The sequence below is a fragment of the Panthera uncia genome (genome assembly GCF_023721935.1).
Source record: "Panthera uncia isolate 11264 chromosome B3 unlocalized genomic scaffold, Puncia_PCG_1.0 HiC_scaffold_1, whole genome shotgun sequence".
NCBI classification, from domain to species: Eukaryota; Metazoa; Chordata; class Mammalia; order Carnivora; family Felidae; genus Panthera; species Panthera uncia.
In genome coordinates, this window is record NW_026057582.1 from 84,521,803 (window position 1) to 84,537,456 (window position 15,654).

A 15,654-nucleotide genomic window follows, 5' to 3' on the forward strand; every position below is an offset into this window, starting at 1 on the left:
TCTGTCCCCCTTTCTCTCTGCCCCTCCTCGCTCATGCTGTCTCTTTCTCTCTCTTGAAAATAAATAAACATTAAAAAAACGAAAGATGTGATAAGAATTGAAATTTTTAAAGAGGTGTAATAATAAATCAATTCTTAAAATATTATAAATATATATAAAATATATAAAAAAAGAAATATATCAAAAACTATAAGAAAGAACTGGAGAGGCCACTTCTAGAAAACAGTTTTCAACCCATTATGAGGATGATAATAATGATGTTTAATATAAATTGAGTATTGCTGTGTGCCAAGCACTGTGCTAAGCACTTTATGTACATTTTACCATTTCATCTTCAGAGTAACCTCTGAGGTTGAAACTATAATGAACTCTAATCCCACAGATGAGGAAACTGACATATGGACAAGTTTAAAACCCCACTAAGTTCGCTCATCTTAGTAAGTGGTAGACCTAAGATTTGAACTCAGTCTGTTTGTCTCCCAAGCCCAAGTCTTGACTACTAAACTCTAGTTTCTTTTTTTTTTTTTTCAATTTAAATTCAAGTTAGTTTACATATAGTGTAATAATGATTTCAGGAAAATAGAACTTGTTGGGATGAGCCCTGGGTGTTATATGTTAAGTGATGAATCACTAAATTCTATTTTCCTGAACTCTTCTTTATCCATTCATCAGTCGATGAACATTTGGGCTTTTACAGGGCCTGGATGTTACAAGGAGCAGGACATTTAGAAAGCAATGGAATGAGCTGCCTGAAGGACTCCCTGTCATTGTAGCTATGAGTCAAATGCTGAGAGACCAGGATTCTATAAAAGGGATTTCAACACCATGGTGACTAGATGACTCAAAAGCCCCTTCCCACCCTAAATTGAACAATTCTATGCAGAACACAAACTCTAGACCATGCTACCAAACAGGTATTTTACCTTTCAAATCTTGCAGAGTATTAGAGGGAAGGCAGAATCTTATCATGGACAGCTATAAATGCCCTTAGTTAAGAGTTTTTGGGGTGCCTGGGTGGCTCAGTCAGTTAAGCGTCTGACTCTTGATCTCGGCTCAGGTCTTGATCTCAGGGTCATGAGTTTGAGCCCTGCATTGGGCTCCATGCTGGGCATGGAGCTTATTTTTTAAAAAAAGGTTGCAGCAGATAATGGATGTTATAGGACCTAACCTTGAACACTCACACAACCTTTCCTATAGGGGTTCTCCAGGGTAGGTCTTGAAGTGTACTTGCTAGGCAGTATTTCATATACAATACAGCACAGTATTCTTTCATTTATCAGCAAATACTTATTGGGAACCTTCTGTGGTTCAGGTACTGTTCCAGGTGTTTATGAGCAAGACTGATAAAATTCCCCACCTTGTGGGCCATTTATTGTAGCATTGGAACAGAAGACAGAGCATAGATAATAAACATAATAAATAATAAATTAAATAGAGTATGAAAGAGGAATAGGGTGGCTATCATATTAACATCATCACTATAGGAGTATTATCATGGCTGAGGAAGAAATTTACTTCTTAGGGATCTACTGACATCCTCTACATATGGAACGACATGAATGAGCCCTCTGTCTTTAGAGGACCAGAGCTAACCATGCAGAAGAATGCCATTCATCATGGCAATTGGGAGCACAGGGAACTTCACAACATCTATGGTTTTTATCAGGTAAGACATCCATAGAGAAGTCACCTGGACCCAAATGCCCTGACTTTTGGGTTGAAAGTCATTTGTAATAGCCGTATTATATTGTTCATTTCTCTTTGTGGGTCTTATCAAGTTGTAGCCAATAAAGGACTTACTATTTCTCCCTTTGCACCTTTTCTTTCTGTAATAAACTTGATGAATTATAGATATATGAGATTAATGATAACATAGAAACATCTTCTTTGGCAGGAGTCATTAGTAAATGACATTGAATACTTAAAGACTTTTTTTGAAGTAGGGTAGGCAATGTGTAAATACATAAACAAAGGCAATTAAAACAAATGTTTTGAAATTTCACAAATCTTATATTCATACCAGGGGAACAAGATTTAGAACATAGATATACAATTTCACTAAGTCTTTAAATGCAGACAGCCTTAATTAACTACTTAGCCTTTTCATTAGAAGGTGGTAGAATTGTCTTCCATTTGCCAATCACATCCAAAACATATGTCAGTCATTTGCCCCTACTGATATCCGTAGTTCTTTGTTATTTTCATCCTGTGTTCCTATGGCTCTCCCATCAATTGGTATTTTCTAGTGGGAGTTGCTGTCTATATATAGCACAGTTCAGATTATGTGTTTACTTCTTTAAAAGCCTCTTGCTATAACTGCAAACTACTTTAGAGAATTTTCTTATGTTGGCCAGGGCCAGTCACTTAACAACCTCTTTGAATCTCATTTTTTTCCATCATTGAAAATGCTCTGTCTCAGAGGTTGTTCTGTAGATTATAAGAGAAAATCTTATAAAATGCCTAACAATAGTAAGCATTGAATAATTCTAGCTTATTATTTACTATTATTCCATTGCTATTTTAATCAAAGAAAATCTTCCACTCAATATGGGAATTTAGAGTAGTTTCATTGCATTATGAAAATTATTTGATAGATTTATTTTAATATTTTCCATTTATATTCCCACCTATTTACTTTTGCATGTCTAATAGCTTATTAGGATGTTTGCACAATGCTCTAATCTAATCATCCCTTTGAAAGTTTTCCCTTTGCCTTTGTAGCAAATGGCTACTGCAGAAGGACTGATACAGCGATCTAAAGGAAAGGAGAGACCCTTTGTTCTTACACGTTCTTTCTTTGCTGGATCACAAAAGTATGGTAAGGCACGGCTCATATGATCAGACTTAAAAACATAAATTAGCAAACTTTTTTTTTTGTATGGTATATGGTGCTACTGTGTTGATGCCTTTTTTTCCAGTGGCCCTTCGGCAGGCCTAGGATTGTAGCAAGTGACGTTCCCGGAAGTATGCCTTTTGTCCTGTGACACAAAGTACATCAATTTTAATAAAGTTTAGTTACTTGTTTCCCACTGAAGAAACGGCCACTTAGTTGCTGGGAGAATGACTTCAGAGTATCTCAGTTTGCTGGGATGGTCATCTCTGATTCTGTCTATTTGATTTATCTAAACCAGGGGAAATCTACTTCTTACACATTCCTTCAACCACCTGTTCACTTAGTAATATGGCTTAAAATAGACCTGGCTGTTGCTTGTGGTCAGGGTCATCTATAACTGGATTCAGTTTACTAGCTAATGCAGATCTAATTCAACTTAACCACCTTCCAGCAGGAAGGCTATTTTAAGTCCCCTGGCCTTGCATAAATAACTAAGAGCTTAGGTTCTAGTCTGAAGAGTCCAGCCTTTACTGTATCATACACATTATTAGGCCTCCTCCGCCAGCCCTGAAAACCAGCCCCTGTGGTACTCTGGAAAAGGCCACAATATTGTTATCTCAGGCAAAGATTCATGTACATAGATGCTCACCATAGTGTTAGTCCTTGAAACAGAAAAAGAAAGAAAATCCAAATAAGGGAATATTTATAAAAGCATGATATATCCATATGATAGACTATCATAAGGCTATTTAAAATAGTACCTCTTAATTGCATGAGCAAATGTTTGTGACATCAAGATAAGGGGGGGGGGGGGCACCAGAATGTTTAAATGTTGTTACAGTATATTATCACAATTTTGTTTAAAAAGTAGAGATAGCAATCTAAATCAATAAGTTTAGTACCTTGGTGATTATGAGTGATTTTTAAATTTTCTTCTTTTTACCTATCTCCATTTTCCAAATTCTCTACAAGAATCATTTTTAATCACTAAAAAATGTCAAGTATTGGGGTGCCTAGTTGGCTCAGTTGGTTGAGCGTCCCATTTTTGGTTTTGGCTCAGGTCATGATAGCACAGTTCATGAGTTCAAGCCCCGCATCAGGTTCTGAGCTGACAGAGTCTCTCTCTCTCCCTCTTGGGATTCTCTCTCTCCCTCTCACCCTGCCCCTTCCCCACTCGCATGCATGCTCTCTATCAAAATAAATAAACATTTTTTTAAGTCAAGAATTTTTTTAAAATTTCTTAATGTGGATTTTATTTTTTAGAGAGAGAGAGACAGACAGACAGAGCCCAAGCAGGGCAAGAGCAGAGAGAGAGGGAGACAGAATCCAAAGCAGATTCCAGACTTTGAGCTGTCAGCATAGAGCCCAACTCGGGCTTCAAACTCTCAGACTGCAAGATCATGACCTGAGCCAAAGTCAGACGCTTAACCGACTGAGCCTCCCAGGTGCCCCTAAAAAGTAAATTTTATGAAAATACTAATATGAAAATGAAAATACTAATAAGTAGCAGTTAAAAAAGGTAAAAGATATGAATACTAAGTAATCTCCAATCTCTTAAATATCAGCCTACTGCCTAGTCTTCAATACTCTGTGAAACTATCAGCCTTCCCCAAAGTGTAGCAAGTGAGGCATTACAGAGAACACTACTGTGTTAAGTTTTCTGCTTAGACCAATAGCCAGAGCTCGCTTCTGACTAAACAACCATATGACACATGAAAATATCTGCAAGAGAGAAAGAGGAACTTTCTCTCTTGACCAGAATGCCACCATGTTGATTTCACAATCATTTTGTCTCATTTGAAGTCAAGGAGAAATTACTAGAGTACCTTAAAAAAAAAAAAAAAAAAGCAGTCCCTTGAAAATATTTTTCTTCACTGGCCATAGGACAACCTAAAATTTCTGTGGAAGATTAAAACAAAAATAGCTTCCAGAACTATTTTGATAGAAGATAGACAAAAATGCCTCAGGACTAATTTAGATTTAGTAAAGTAAGATTTTTTTTTCTTGTGTGAATCTCTTTAGTGGTATATATTTTATCTTCACAATGTCTTATCAACTATACAATGATCAAGAGCAGTGGCTTTAGAGTCACACACTCCCTGGGCTCAAATCCTGCCTCTATCACTTAGTAACTATGTATTTTAATCCACTGTTGGCCATATTTCCTTCATCTGTAAAATGAAGTTAACTAGTGTTTACCTGATAATGTTGTGATGATTCAGTGAGCTACTACAGGCCAAATAGTATCACCTGCCTCCATCAGGCCTTGATAAATGTTAACTAATGTCCTTGCTACTGTTGTTATGCCTCCCTTATACAGTCTGTACCACTCCTCTTAAATTGTAGAGTGGCTTTTTTGAGAGGGGGTGTAGGAATAGGCATAAAAATCAATGCAACAGAATTAAGAATCCAGAAAGAGTCCAACACCCATATGATTAATTAAATAGGAACAGAGTTGCCAAGGCAATTCAATGGAAAGAGGAGTTTTTCAATAAATGGTGTCACAACACTGGGTATGGAGGTGGGGGAAGGAAAGAACCTTGACCCTTACCTCTTACCATACACAAAAAGTGATTCAAAATGGAATATAGACCTTAACTATAAAAGATAAAACAAAAACTTCTAAAAGGAAACATAAAAACTCTTTGTGACTTTGAGGTAAATAAAATTTCTTGTATGGAACACAGAAAGCATGAACTATAAAAGGAAAAAAATGCTAAGTTGGACTTTATCAAAACTGAAAACTTCTACCCTTTCAAAGATATTAAGAAAATAAAAGTCATAGATGCCTGGGTGGTTTAGTAGGTTAAGCTTCGACTTCAGCTCAGTTCATGATCTCACAGTGTGTGAGTTCGAGCCCCACATCGGGCTCTGTGCTGACAGCTCAGAGCCTGGAGCCTGCGTCGGATTCTGTGTCTCCCTCTCTCTCTGCCCCTCCCCTGCTCGTGCTCTCTCTTTCTCTCTCAAAAATAAACATTAAAAAAAATTTTTTAATCAATCAATAATAAAAAGACATGTACTTTTTAAAATAGCAAAAGATTTGAATAGACACTTTACAAAAGAAAACATATAAATGATCCATAAATACATGAAAAGATGCTCAAAATCATTAGTCTTTAGACAAATACAAATTAAAACCACAGAGAGACACCACTACACATCCATTACAGTAGCTGTAATTAAAAAGACACATTACCAGGGCACCTGGGTGCCTCAGTTAAACGTTCAACTCTTGTTTTTGACTGGGGCCATGATCTCGTGGTTTTTTAGTTGGAGCCCCACGTCGGGCTCCACACTGAGAGTGTAGTCTGCTTGGGATTCTGTCTCTGTCTCTGTCTCTCTCCCTCTCTCTGCTCCTCCCCCACTCACTCTCCCTGTCTCTCTAAATAAATTAATTTTAAAACAATTCTAATTAAAAAAATTTTTAAAAGACACACTACTTAGGGTGCCTGGGTGACTCAGTTGGTTAAGCGGCCGACTTCGGCTCAGGTCATGATCTCGTGGTCTGTGAGTTCGAGCCCCGCGTCGGGCTCTGTGCTGACAGCTCAGAGCCTGGAGCCTGTTTCGGATTCTGTGTCTCCCTCTCTCTGACCCTCCCCTGTTCATGCTCTGTCTCTCCTTGTCTCAAAAATAAATAAAATGTTTAAAAAAATTAAAAAAATTAAAAAATAAAAGACACACTACCAAGTGTTGCCAAGAATGTAGAGCAACTGAAATTGTCATGTATTAATAATGTAAAAGTAGTACAACCACTATGCCAAACAGTTCGAAGTTTTCTTAAAGTATGCAACACTGAACACAGACCTAGCAATTCCACTCCCAGATAGCTACCCAAGAGAAATGAAAACATATGTCATGTGATTGGGACACAAATGTTTATAGCGGCTTCATTCACAACAGCCAAAACTTGCAAAGAATCCAAATGTCCATCAATAGATGAGTGGCTAAACTTGTGATAGATCCACGCTATACAAAACTATTCAGCAAATAAAAAGGAACAAACTATAACATTATGCTGAGTGAAAAAAGCTAGAACACAAAATAGTATATGTTTCCATTTATATAAAATTCTAGAGAAGATATAGAAATCAGATCAATTGTTAGGTAAAGTGGAAGGTTATTGACTGCAAAGAAGCCCAGTGATCATTTACACTGTTTCTGTACCCTGCTTGTGGTGACAGTTACAGGTTTTTGAGCTCAGACTCTTCACTTAAAATAGGTACATTTATTATATGCAAATTATATTTCAGTAAAGATGATATATTTAATGTTTCTCCTAAAATCAGACTTGAGTTATACTTCAAAAATAAGTGCAATTTCAGAATATTTTTACAAAATGTTTTGTGGATTTTAAGAACTTTTTCACATTAGAAAATCAATATATTTTCGTTGTAGAAACCAGATTTTGTATATTTTAAGGTAAGAAAGAAATGTTTTCCTTTATATTAATTTGTCTATTTCAAATAAAGAATCTATGAAATTGAGTGCATGAGCTGATTTGTGATTTTTTTTTGATACCTTGTTACTGGTGATCAAAGGTGCTGTGTGGACAGGCGACAACACGGCAGAATGGAGCTACCTGAAAATTTCTATCCCTATGTTACTCACCCTCAGCGTTACTGGGATCCCTTTTTGTGGAGGTATGATGATATCCACAAGCTTGAAGTGAGAGAAAATAAAAAACTAGGGTGTTTCTCCATCCAAGCTGGTCACAAATGCCTTCTCATTAGCTGCTTTGGGAGGGATAACTGTGGAAAAAAGAAAATGAGGAAATTGAAGGGATACTTCCAAGCTGTTTGTGTCTCGTCTGAAGTGAGGACATGAAATAAAGTCATCAGAGAGCCCAGAGTGCCTGGGTGGCTCAGCTGGTTAAGCATCCAACTTCAGCTCAGGTCATGATCTCACAGTTTGTGAGTTTGAGCCCTGCGTCAGCGAGAACATGGAGACTGGAGGCTTCTCTGCTCGTGCTCTCTCTCTCTCTCTCTCAAACATAAGTAAACATTAAAAAAAAATTTTTTTTTAAGTCATCAGAGAGCCCGAGTGCTTTTTTCCCTCTTTCTCTGATTCCTCCTTAGATGCTCTTGATAACTGAGTTTTTCTGAAACATACCTTTTCATCAAAGTGAGAAAAATGGAGAGAAGTACAAAGAATTTAGCAAATCAGAGAAAAGCCTTACAGAAATCCTTTTTTACTCAGCAGGTTTAAAATTGTGTGACATATTTTAACTGTTTAAAAAAAAAAAAGATATGCTCTTGGGAAAGATAAATTTAGTTAAAATACGATTCCCTGATGGGTTGCTTTCCCTAAATCCTAGTAATTGTCTGCGGATGAGAAATCCCAGTATGGAAGGTGCTCGGCAAGACTAGTTCCAGCTGCTCCTTGTTTTCTGTAGGAATAGAAGCAACTTAATGTCACACACATTTTAACAGATGTGTTTCTTATGGTATTGGTCCACAGACAAGAAATATGTATCCTCCTTAAGGACCAAGCATCACATTCTCCCTAAGTCTCTAATTCTGATTGTCTGTTTTTTAGTTCAGTAACTTTTATCTTGCTTTCAGCTGTTGCTTTCAAAAGGAAATCAGTTGCCAACCTCCTACCCCGGCCCTGAACATACTTATTGAGACAGGTCGACATTTTGCAATTTCTGGGTTTGGGAACATAACAGAAATGTTAATCTTGCGGCAAAACCTCTGACCTTTGGACAAGAAAAGAGTATTCGAAGAGAATATTGTCAGCTCCCCAAACAGGCTGAGTTTTTAAATACGTGCTCCCTAATTTCAGGCCACAGTTTTATCCTGTCATTTTGAGTGTACATACAGCACATTTATCCCGTCCGTCTTCAAGCCCTCATTTTACCGGTGTGCAGTATTTGTTAGAAGACCGGTTGCCTCACTTGGCCTTTCTTTGCCTAACCAGCTGACGTAGGTGGCTTCATTGGGAATCCAGAAGCAGAGCTGCTAGTGCGTTGGTACCAGGCCGGAGCCTACCAGCCCTTCTTCCGGGGCCACGCTACCATGAACACCAAGCGGCGGGAGCCATGGCTCTTTGGGGAGGAACACACCCGGCTCATCCGAGAAGCCATCAGACAGCGCTACACCCTCCTGCCCTATTGGTATTCTCTGTTCTACCGGGCACACGTGGCTGCCGAACCCGTCATGAGGTAAATAGGCTTCACCAGTTGGGGCCCCCAGCACTCAATCTACACCAGAAAAATCCCCTAGCCATTGGGGAACTCAGTAATTACACAGTGATTTCAAGAGAAAAGCCATGTGTTTAATCAGCTGTCAATCAGATTATTGAGCACCCACTGTGATCAGGGTCAAGGAGTTGAGGTCAAAGAAAAGCCAGATCCCCTGCTACTTTGTAACTTAAGTGTTAATATTTGCTAGAAGACAGAAATAGAGATTTTTTTCAAAGAAAAAGGAAGTGACTATAACTGAATTCATGGTTTTAACCCACAAGCATCCTCTCATGATTACTCTGCTGGTCTTGGAGTCTTACTCTTAGGGCTAAACCATTCCAAGTTGGAGGTGAACATTTTTTCCTGGCGTATAAATTATATTCTGATTCTATTTTGGAGGCAAGATGTGAAAAACCTACTTTCTAGGTTACAGAATGATACAGAGACACACATAGTACATACACCAAGGCTTCCAGATCAGCACTTCCTAAACCTGGCTCAGATCAGAATCACCTGGGGAGCTTTTTAAAACTATAGATTTCAAGGCCATACCTCCAGACCTACTAGGAATCTCCTTGGGTAGATCTCAGGATCTGTATTTGTTAGAAGTTTCCCTGGTAATGCTAGACATCAGCCAGAAGGAAAGACTACTGCTTTGTTACTATTCAGTAGGAAAAGGATCTGTTATTACAAAGGCTAGTGAATAAACTAAAAATAAATTTATCTTACTAAAAAAATATCCTTTACTCATGAGGTTGAAAAAGCATTAGAACCATTAAGCTGATATCCAGATACATAGATGTTGAAGATTTTATCTTTATAAGCCCAAAGGCCTCCTAGATAGTTGTGTAAAAGAATTAAAAAACAAAACCACACAGCTGTTTCTCAACCCTCCAAAAATGTTGCCAGCATGAAAACAAGTAAAACCAGTTCTTTTCATTTAATATAGGTAATAATTAAGGATGCATGAAAGGCAGTGACAGTATGAAAACATGGCACAGATTTTACATCATCATAAAAATACGGTTTTACACACATTTAATTTGTTCCACACTGAATGTGTTGGGCATTTGGACTTGCCCAAAGCTCTGATTTTGCCTTCAGAGTAGTCAGTGCTCAACAATCGGAAGGCAAAATTGTACTTACCAGAATTCTCAATCTTTCATTGGAACGTTCCAGTGAGTAGATAGGTCTTTCACATTAGAACAATATGTAGTAATCCTAGCAATTGCTCATAAAATCTTAAATCATATGAAAAGAGTCTTGACTCTTTGGCTTTTTCCAATTTCCTTTGAGTAGTTATAAAACTGAAAATATAAGTGATTTAATAGTAATAAAACATTTAGTAATGTTGAGGTAAGAATTTTTTTTTTCTTTCCCCAGGCCTCTATGGATAGAGTTCCCAGAGGAATTAAACACTTTCGGTGTGGAAGATGAATACATGCTAGGTGAGCAGTTCTTATCACTATGATAAATATATTGTAATTATGTTTTTGTTATATTTCCTAGTATAAGAGCACTAAAAAAAAAAAAATCGCTAATCTCAAGACAGCCAAAAAATAAAAAGTAACTCTGTCATTAAGATTTTTAGTGTATTGGGGCACCTGGGTGGCTTAGTCGGTTGGGCGTCTGACTTCAGCTCGGGTCGTGATCTCATGGTTTGTGAGTTCGAGCCACACGTAGGGCTCTGTGCTGACAGCTCGGAGCCTGGAGCCTGCTTCAGATTCTGTGTCTCCCTCTCTCTGTTCCTCCCCCACTCGCACTCTGTCTCTCTCTCTCTCTCTCTCAAAAATAAATAAAGATTAAAAAAAAAGATTTTTAGTGTATTAATGGAAAGATAGTTCTATTCTGTGGTCATGTTGCACTTCTCATATTGTTAACTTCATATAAATCTATTCTATTTGTGGATGCAATTTCAGGTTCTTGTTCTGGTCCACTTATAAGCTTTATGATACCACTATAGGGAATGGAAGTAGAAAACAGTAGACCAGACTCAGAGGGCTTACTTCATATGCAAAATAGGGTTGTTGATGTTGTTGGCTTCTTCTTTAACAAGGTTTGGCCACCAAATCCACAATAGGGACATTTATCATCTTGGAAATAGGACTCAAGAAACCATGCTCAACAGAGAAATGCCCAAAAGGTGAATCCTGTTTCTAAGGAGTGGAAATCCTAAAACACAAAAAGCTTCACGCTGTGTCTCTCTCCAATCATTCTTAGGTCTCAGTTTAAATAGCTACTTCCTTGGAGAACATTTCCCTGACCAGAATTGCTTCTAATACCCAATTACACCTAAATTCAGTCAAAGTCAGTCCCTCTTATTACATAACTTTCATTCCGTTTTGTGCTTTTGCCTTTTTGGTTTTTGTCCCAACTCTAATTTGTAATTATTTGTTTAATAACCGTCTCTACTGACTGCAGACTCCATGAGGATAGGCATATTATCTGTCTTATTTGCCACTGTATCTCCAGAGCCTAGCATAATGCCTGGCACTCACCCGGAACTCAATAAATATTTGTAGAATTAAAGAGTGAATTCATAAATGGATGAAATTTATATACATATGGGGCCATGGTCAAAACAAAATTAATAATCCAGGTTGCCTTTAAGAGAATTCCAGCCTTCCTAATGATAACTGCCCACTGCCCCACTGATACACTCCTATCCATGCTGACCACAGTTCTGGATAACAGTTGTAGGCTCACCATTTTCAAAGTCACTGACAGCAAACAGTGACGCACTTGGAGAAGTGCAGTAGCTCCTCCAGACTCCTGGCATACGAGCAGCTGTGCACAGGAGACTGTGATGGACTGTGGCAGGGTCCCTCTCCATTACCCTAATATGCCATAAATAGATTAGTTATAATTAAGAATACAGTCCCCGATTTGAGCACTGGTCCCCTCTCCAAAGTGCATCTCTCTGATGAATTCATTGGTTCAATTCAAGGTCTCTACTTTCACCAGGTTCATAGTTGAGTGATCTCTACAACGACAAAACCACGCAGGGGAGAAGGGTGTTTTCAGACTTCTTAGAATGATGTTCAACTTTATTTCTTCTCTGTTTTTCAGGAAGTGCTTTATTGGTTCATCCAGTCACAGAACCAAAAGCCACCACAGTCAGTGTGTTTCTGCCAGGATCAAATGAGGTAAGAATAAATGAGAAACAGCCACATATCTTACATGTCTCATATCTTCTCCCTTCACTCTGATGAATTAGCCCCTGTTAGGACATAGATTTCTGCATCATGCAGTTGGGAAGACAGCCCAAATGTCTATAGCAACTGAAGATTCTTGTAAATCGTGACCTCAGAGGTCAAGAAACATAACGAAAGAGTGGGGAGAAAGATGAATAGGTGACAACACCGGGGAGGGTCAGAAGGTTCTTTACCTTCACGCTTTGACTTGTGTAAGTGACTCCTTGTTAACACATGGAGGCTTTGAGTAGGAAGAAATCTTCAGTCTACTAAGAGGTATGAGTGTGTGGGGGGAAACATAAGTAAGAAGAGATTTTGCTCATTGGTTCTGGCCCTATCTAAATTCTAAGTTTTTGGTACTAAAAGCTGTCTCCAGGCACTTGCCAAAGTGGGTAAAAAGTAACAATGGTGACTTCCTTTGTGCCTCCCCCCACCCAGCCTCCCAGTTCTTTTATTAGTTATTGTCTTTGATTATTATCACTGTATAAAATACCACCCTGGACTTCTGGAGCCCAGGGCACTGAACCAAGGCAGGACACAGGAAGAGGTGGGATTAGCCCATGGGATGCAGAGCAGAGATCCACAAGCAGTAACAGCAACACCCTCCAGAGACAGACCATGGATGGTGCAAAGGGGCCAGGAGAAGAGGCAGGGCAGAAACTTGGGGCACCAGACCAGGTAAAGAAGGTATGGAATGGAGAGCAAAGAGGAGACAAATCCTGGAGAGAGTCCTTGAGCACTGGAACATCGCCAGAGACCTTTGCAGCCAGGGGGAGGAGGTGTGAAGGTTACCAAACTGATGTGAGACGTCCATGTCAACATATTCCTGGACTGTCAAGGCTTGTGGTGAGGTAGCTGAGCTGGGCCATGCTTAGTGCTCAGTACTGTCGAGTGCCGGCGAGGCAATACCATGAAACATCCAGCACTGGCATTCTCTCTCCATCCAGCTTTACCTGTGGGGTTGCTGTATTCGTTTCCTGAGGCCGCTGTAACAAATTACCACAAATCTGGTGGCTTAACATAGCAAAAATTTATTCTCTCCCAGTTCTGAAGGCTTGAAGCCTCACATCAAGGTGTCAGCAGGGTTGGTTCCTCCTGGAGGAGAATCTATTCCATGACTCTCTCCTCGTTTCTGGTGGCTGCCTGCAGTTCTTGTGGTTCCTAGCTTTGTAGCCACAGCACATCACTTAATGTATGCCACCATTGTCACGGCACCTTCTCCTCTGTGCGACTGTGTCTCCTCTTCTGTCTCTCATATGAGGACCCTTGAGATGACATTTAGGACCCACCTGGATAATCCCAGATAATCTCCTACTCCCAAAATCAAATTTGTTACCACAGGAAGGAATATTCACTCCTAGGGATTAGGAAGTACATACACCTTTTTGAGGGGCCACCATTCAGCCCACTATGTTTGTCATTATTGATATGGCAATACCCTGGCTCTTCTCCAGAATGTTCATGAGTTATGTTCTTTCCTCTTGGTTTCTCCAGTAATTTGCAGTTCTGAAGATGAGGGCTCTTTACAAAGGTTCCCCCTGAGTAAACAACAACAGCTAAATAAATTGTTCTGCCAAGCACTTCTGCCGAGAGTTTCGCAATTCGATTTTAATAAAGCAACAGCCTCGGGGCCCCTGGGTGGCTCAGTCGGTTGAGCGTCCGACTTCGGCTCAGGTCATGATCTCGTGGTTCATGAGTTCGAGCCCCGCGTCGGGCTCTGTGCTGACAGCTCAGAGCCTGGAGCCTGTTTCAGATTCTGTGTCTCCCTCTCTCTCTGACCCTCCCTTGTTCATGCTCTGTCTCTCTCTGTCTCAAAAATAAATAAACGTTAAAAAAAAAAAATCAATAAAGCAACAGCCTCCTGTTAAGAGGAACTAGTTCCCTCATGACTTAGCCACAAATTAATTTTTTTATTAATTTTTTAACTAATAAAACATGTTCTTAATGATCTATCATCATTGCAAGCACATCGTTGTGACTGTGTAACATATTCCTTCAACATCATTTCCCAGAGTATTCTATGATTGTTTCTCTCATTACATCTTCACAGACCCTGGATAGGAGAGCCAAGCCCTTGACCTCATCAGTCAGCTAGTATAACATCGCACTGTGCAAGGGGGCTACCTAACGTCCCTTGTTGTCACTTTTCCTCATATTTCTAGATGGCCCATTCCCTCTACTTAAAGTCTTTGCTCAAATAGCTTTTTCTCAGTGAGGCCTTCTCTGACCACCTAGTTAAGATTACAGATCACTCCCACTGCCCCTGGTACTGTCCAGCCTGTCTTCATCCTTCATTTTTCCCACAGAACCTGCCACCTTTAACATACTAGATATTTACTTACATGTTTTGTTTATTATCTTTCTCTCCCATTAGAATGTTAGCTTCTTAAGGGCAGTGATTTTCATCTGTTATGTTTACTCTATATCCTCAGCATCTAGATGGGTATCTGATGGGTAGAAGGCCTTTAGTAAGTACTTAGTGAGGAGCTTGGTGACTGAGCACTAGGTCTGATCTACATGGTACTTTATACCAGTTTACCCTTCCTAGGCTGGGGATGTTTGTATATATTACCAGAGCACATACTCTATACCCCTTATTCTAATTAGTTCCGGAAGTGACAGACAGGTAATTCCAAAATCTTATTTAAGCCAGTTTTTGGGTTTTTGTTTTGTTTTGTTTTGTTTTACCTTTCGCTCCCACTACTCTTTATCTAAAGGTACTGGAATTTGCCAAAGAAAGACATTATAAGAAAAGAAAGCTATGACAATATCCCTCATAAACACAGATGCAGAAATCCTTGACAAAACATTAGCAAATTGAATCCAGCCAAGGATAATACATAGAGACAAGGTGGGTTTGATACAGTTGAATTAAGAGTTCCCTGTAGCTGAGGATGGTCAAGTCACAGCCCTCTCACATTCACAGCAGGACGGTGACAGAGTTAACAGTGCAGCTATATAAAGGATGTGGTAATCCCAGGAGGTGAACTTGCGAAACAGACTCCTTGGCTGCCAGAAATTATACGGCTAGAAGAGAGAAAAAGAGGCTTTTGTTTCCATGCTGCTGCTGCTGGGATCTTAAGGATTTTATTCCATCAAATTACTTTGTAGGACCTTCTTGTTAACTTCAGCAACTAAACCCCCTTGATGAGGATCCCAGATAAGAATTTGAACCTTATCAGTGAATCGTACTCTGCTTTAAAAAAAAAAAAATGATATCATAGTAGTAATCCAAGTTTCCACTTGCCTTTCTCCAAAACCTGTTTCCTTCTCTGACACTTTCCTTTTCTCCCACTCATTTATAATGTATTTGCTTGCACTGTGCTTTTCTTCGTTATTGCTTTTCCTTTATTCCATCGTCTTTTTTACTGCTACACACAGTAAGTTTATAAAACAACCAAATGATAAAATCCATGACAGCAGGAACTCTGTGTTTCTGTTCA

General features: G+C 39.2%; 1 protein-coding gene across 6 annotated transcripts in view; it reads left to right on the forward strand.

Annotated features, from left to right (window-relative positions):
- Positions 1–15,654, forward strand: part of GANC (glucosidase alpha, neutral C) — a 74,738-nt gene that overhangs the window by 48,923 nt on the left and 10,161 nt on the right. For 5 of the 6 annotated variants that reach the window (XM_049613415.1, XM_049613416.1, XM_049613417.1 and 2 more), the window contains 6 exons: positions 1,523–1,666; positions 2,722–2,818; positions 7,372–7,473; positions 8,753–8,996; positions 10,401–10,465; positions 12,087–12,163. In XM_049613415.1, coding sequence (XP_049469372.1) covers positions 1,523–1,666; positions 2,722–2,818; positions 7,372–7,473; positions 8,753–8,996; positions 10,401–10,465; positions 12,087–12,163 — 729 coding nt within the window. Of the gene's footprint in view, positions 1–697; positions 913–1,522; positions 1,667–2,721; positions 2,819–7,371; positions 7,474–8,752; positions 8,997–10,400; positions 10,466–12,086; positions 12,164–15,654 lie in introns of those variants that run through there. The other variant, XM_049613418.1, reaches the window with a different exon arrangement.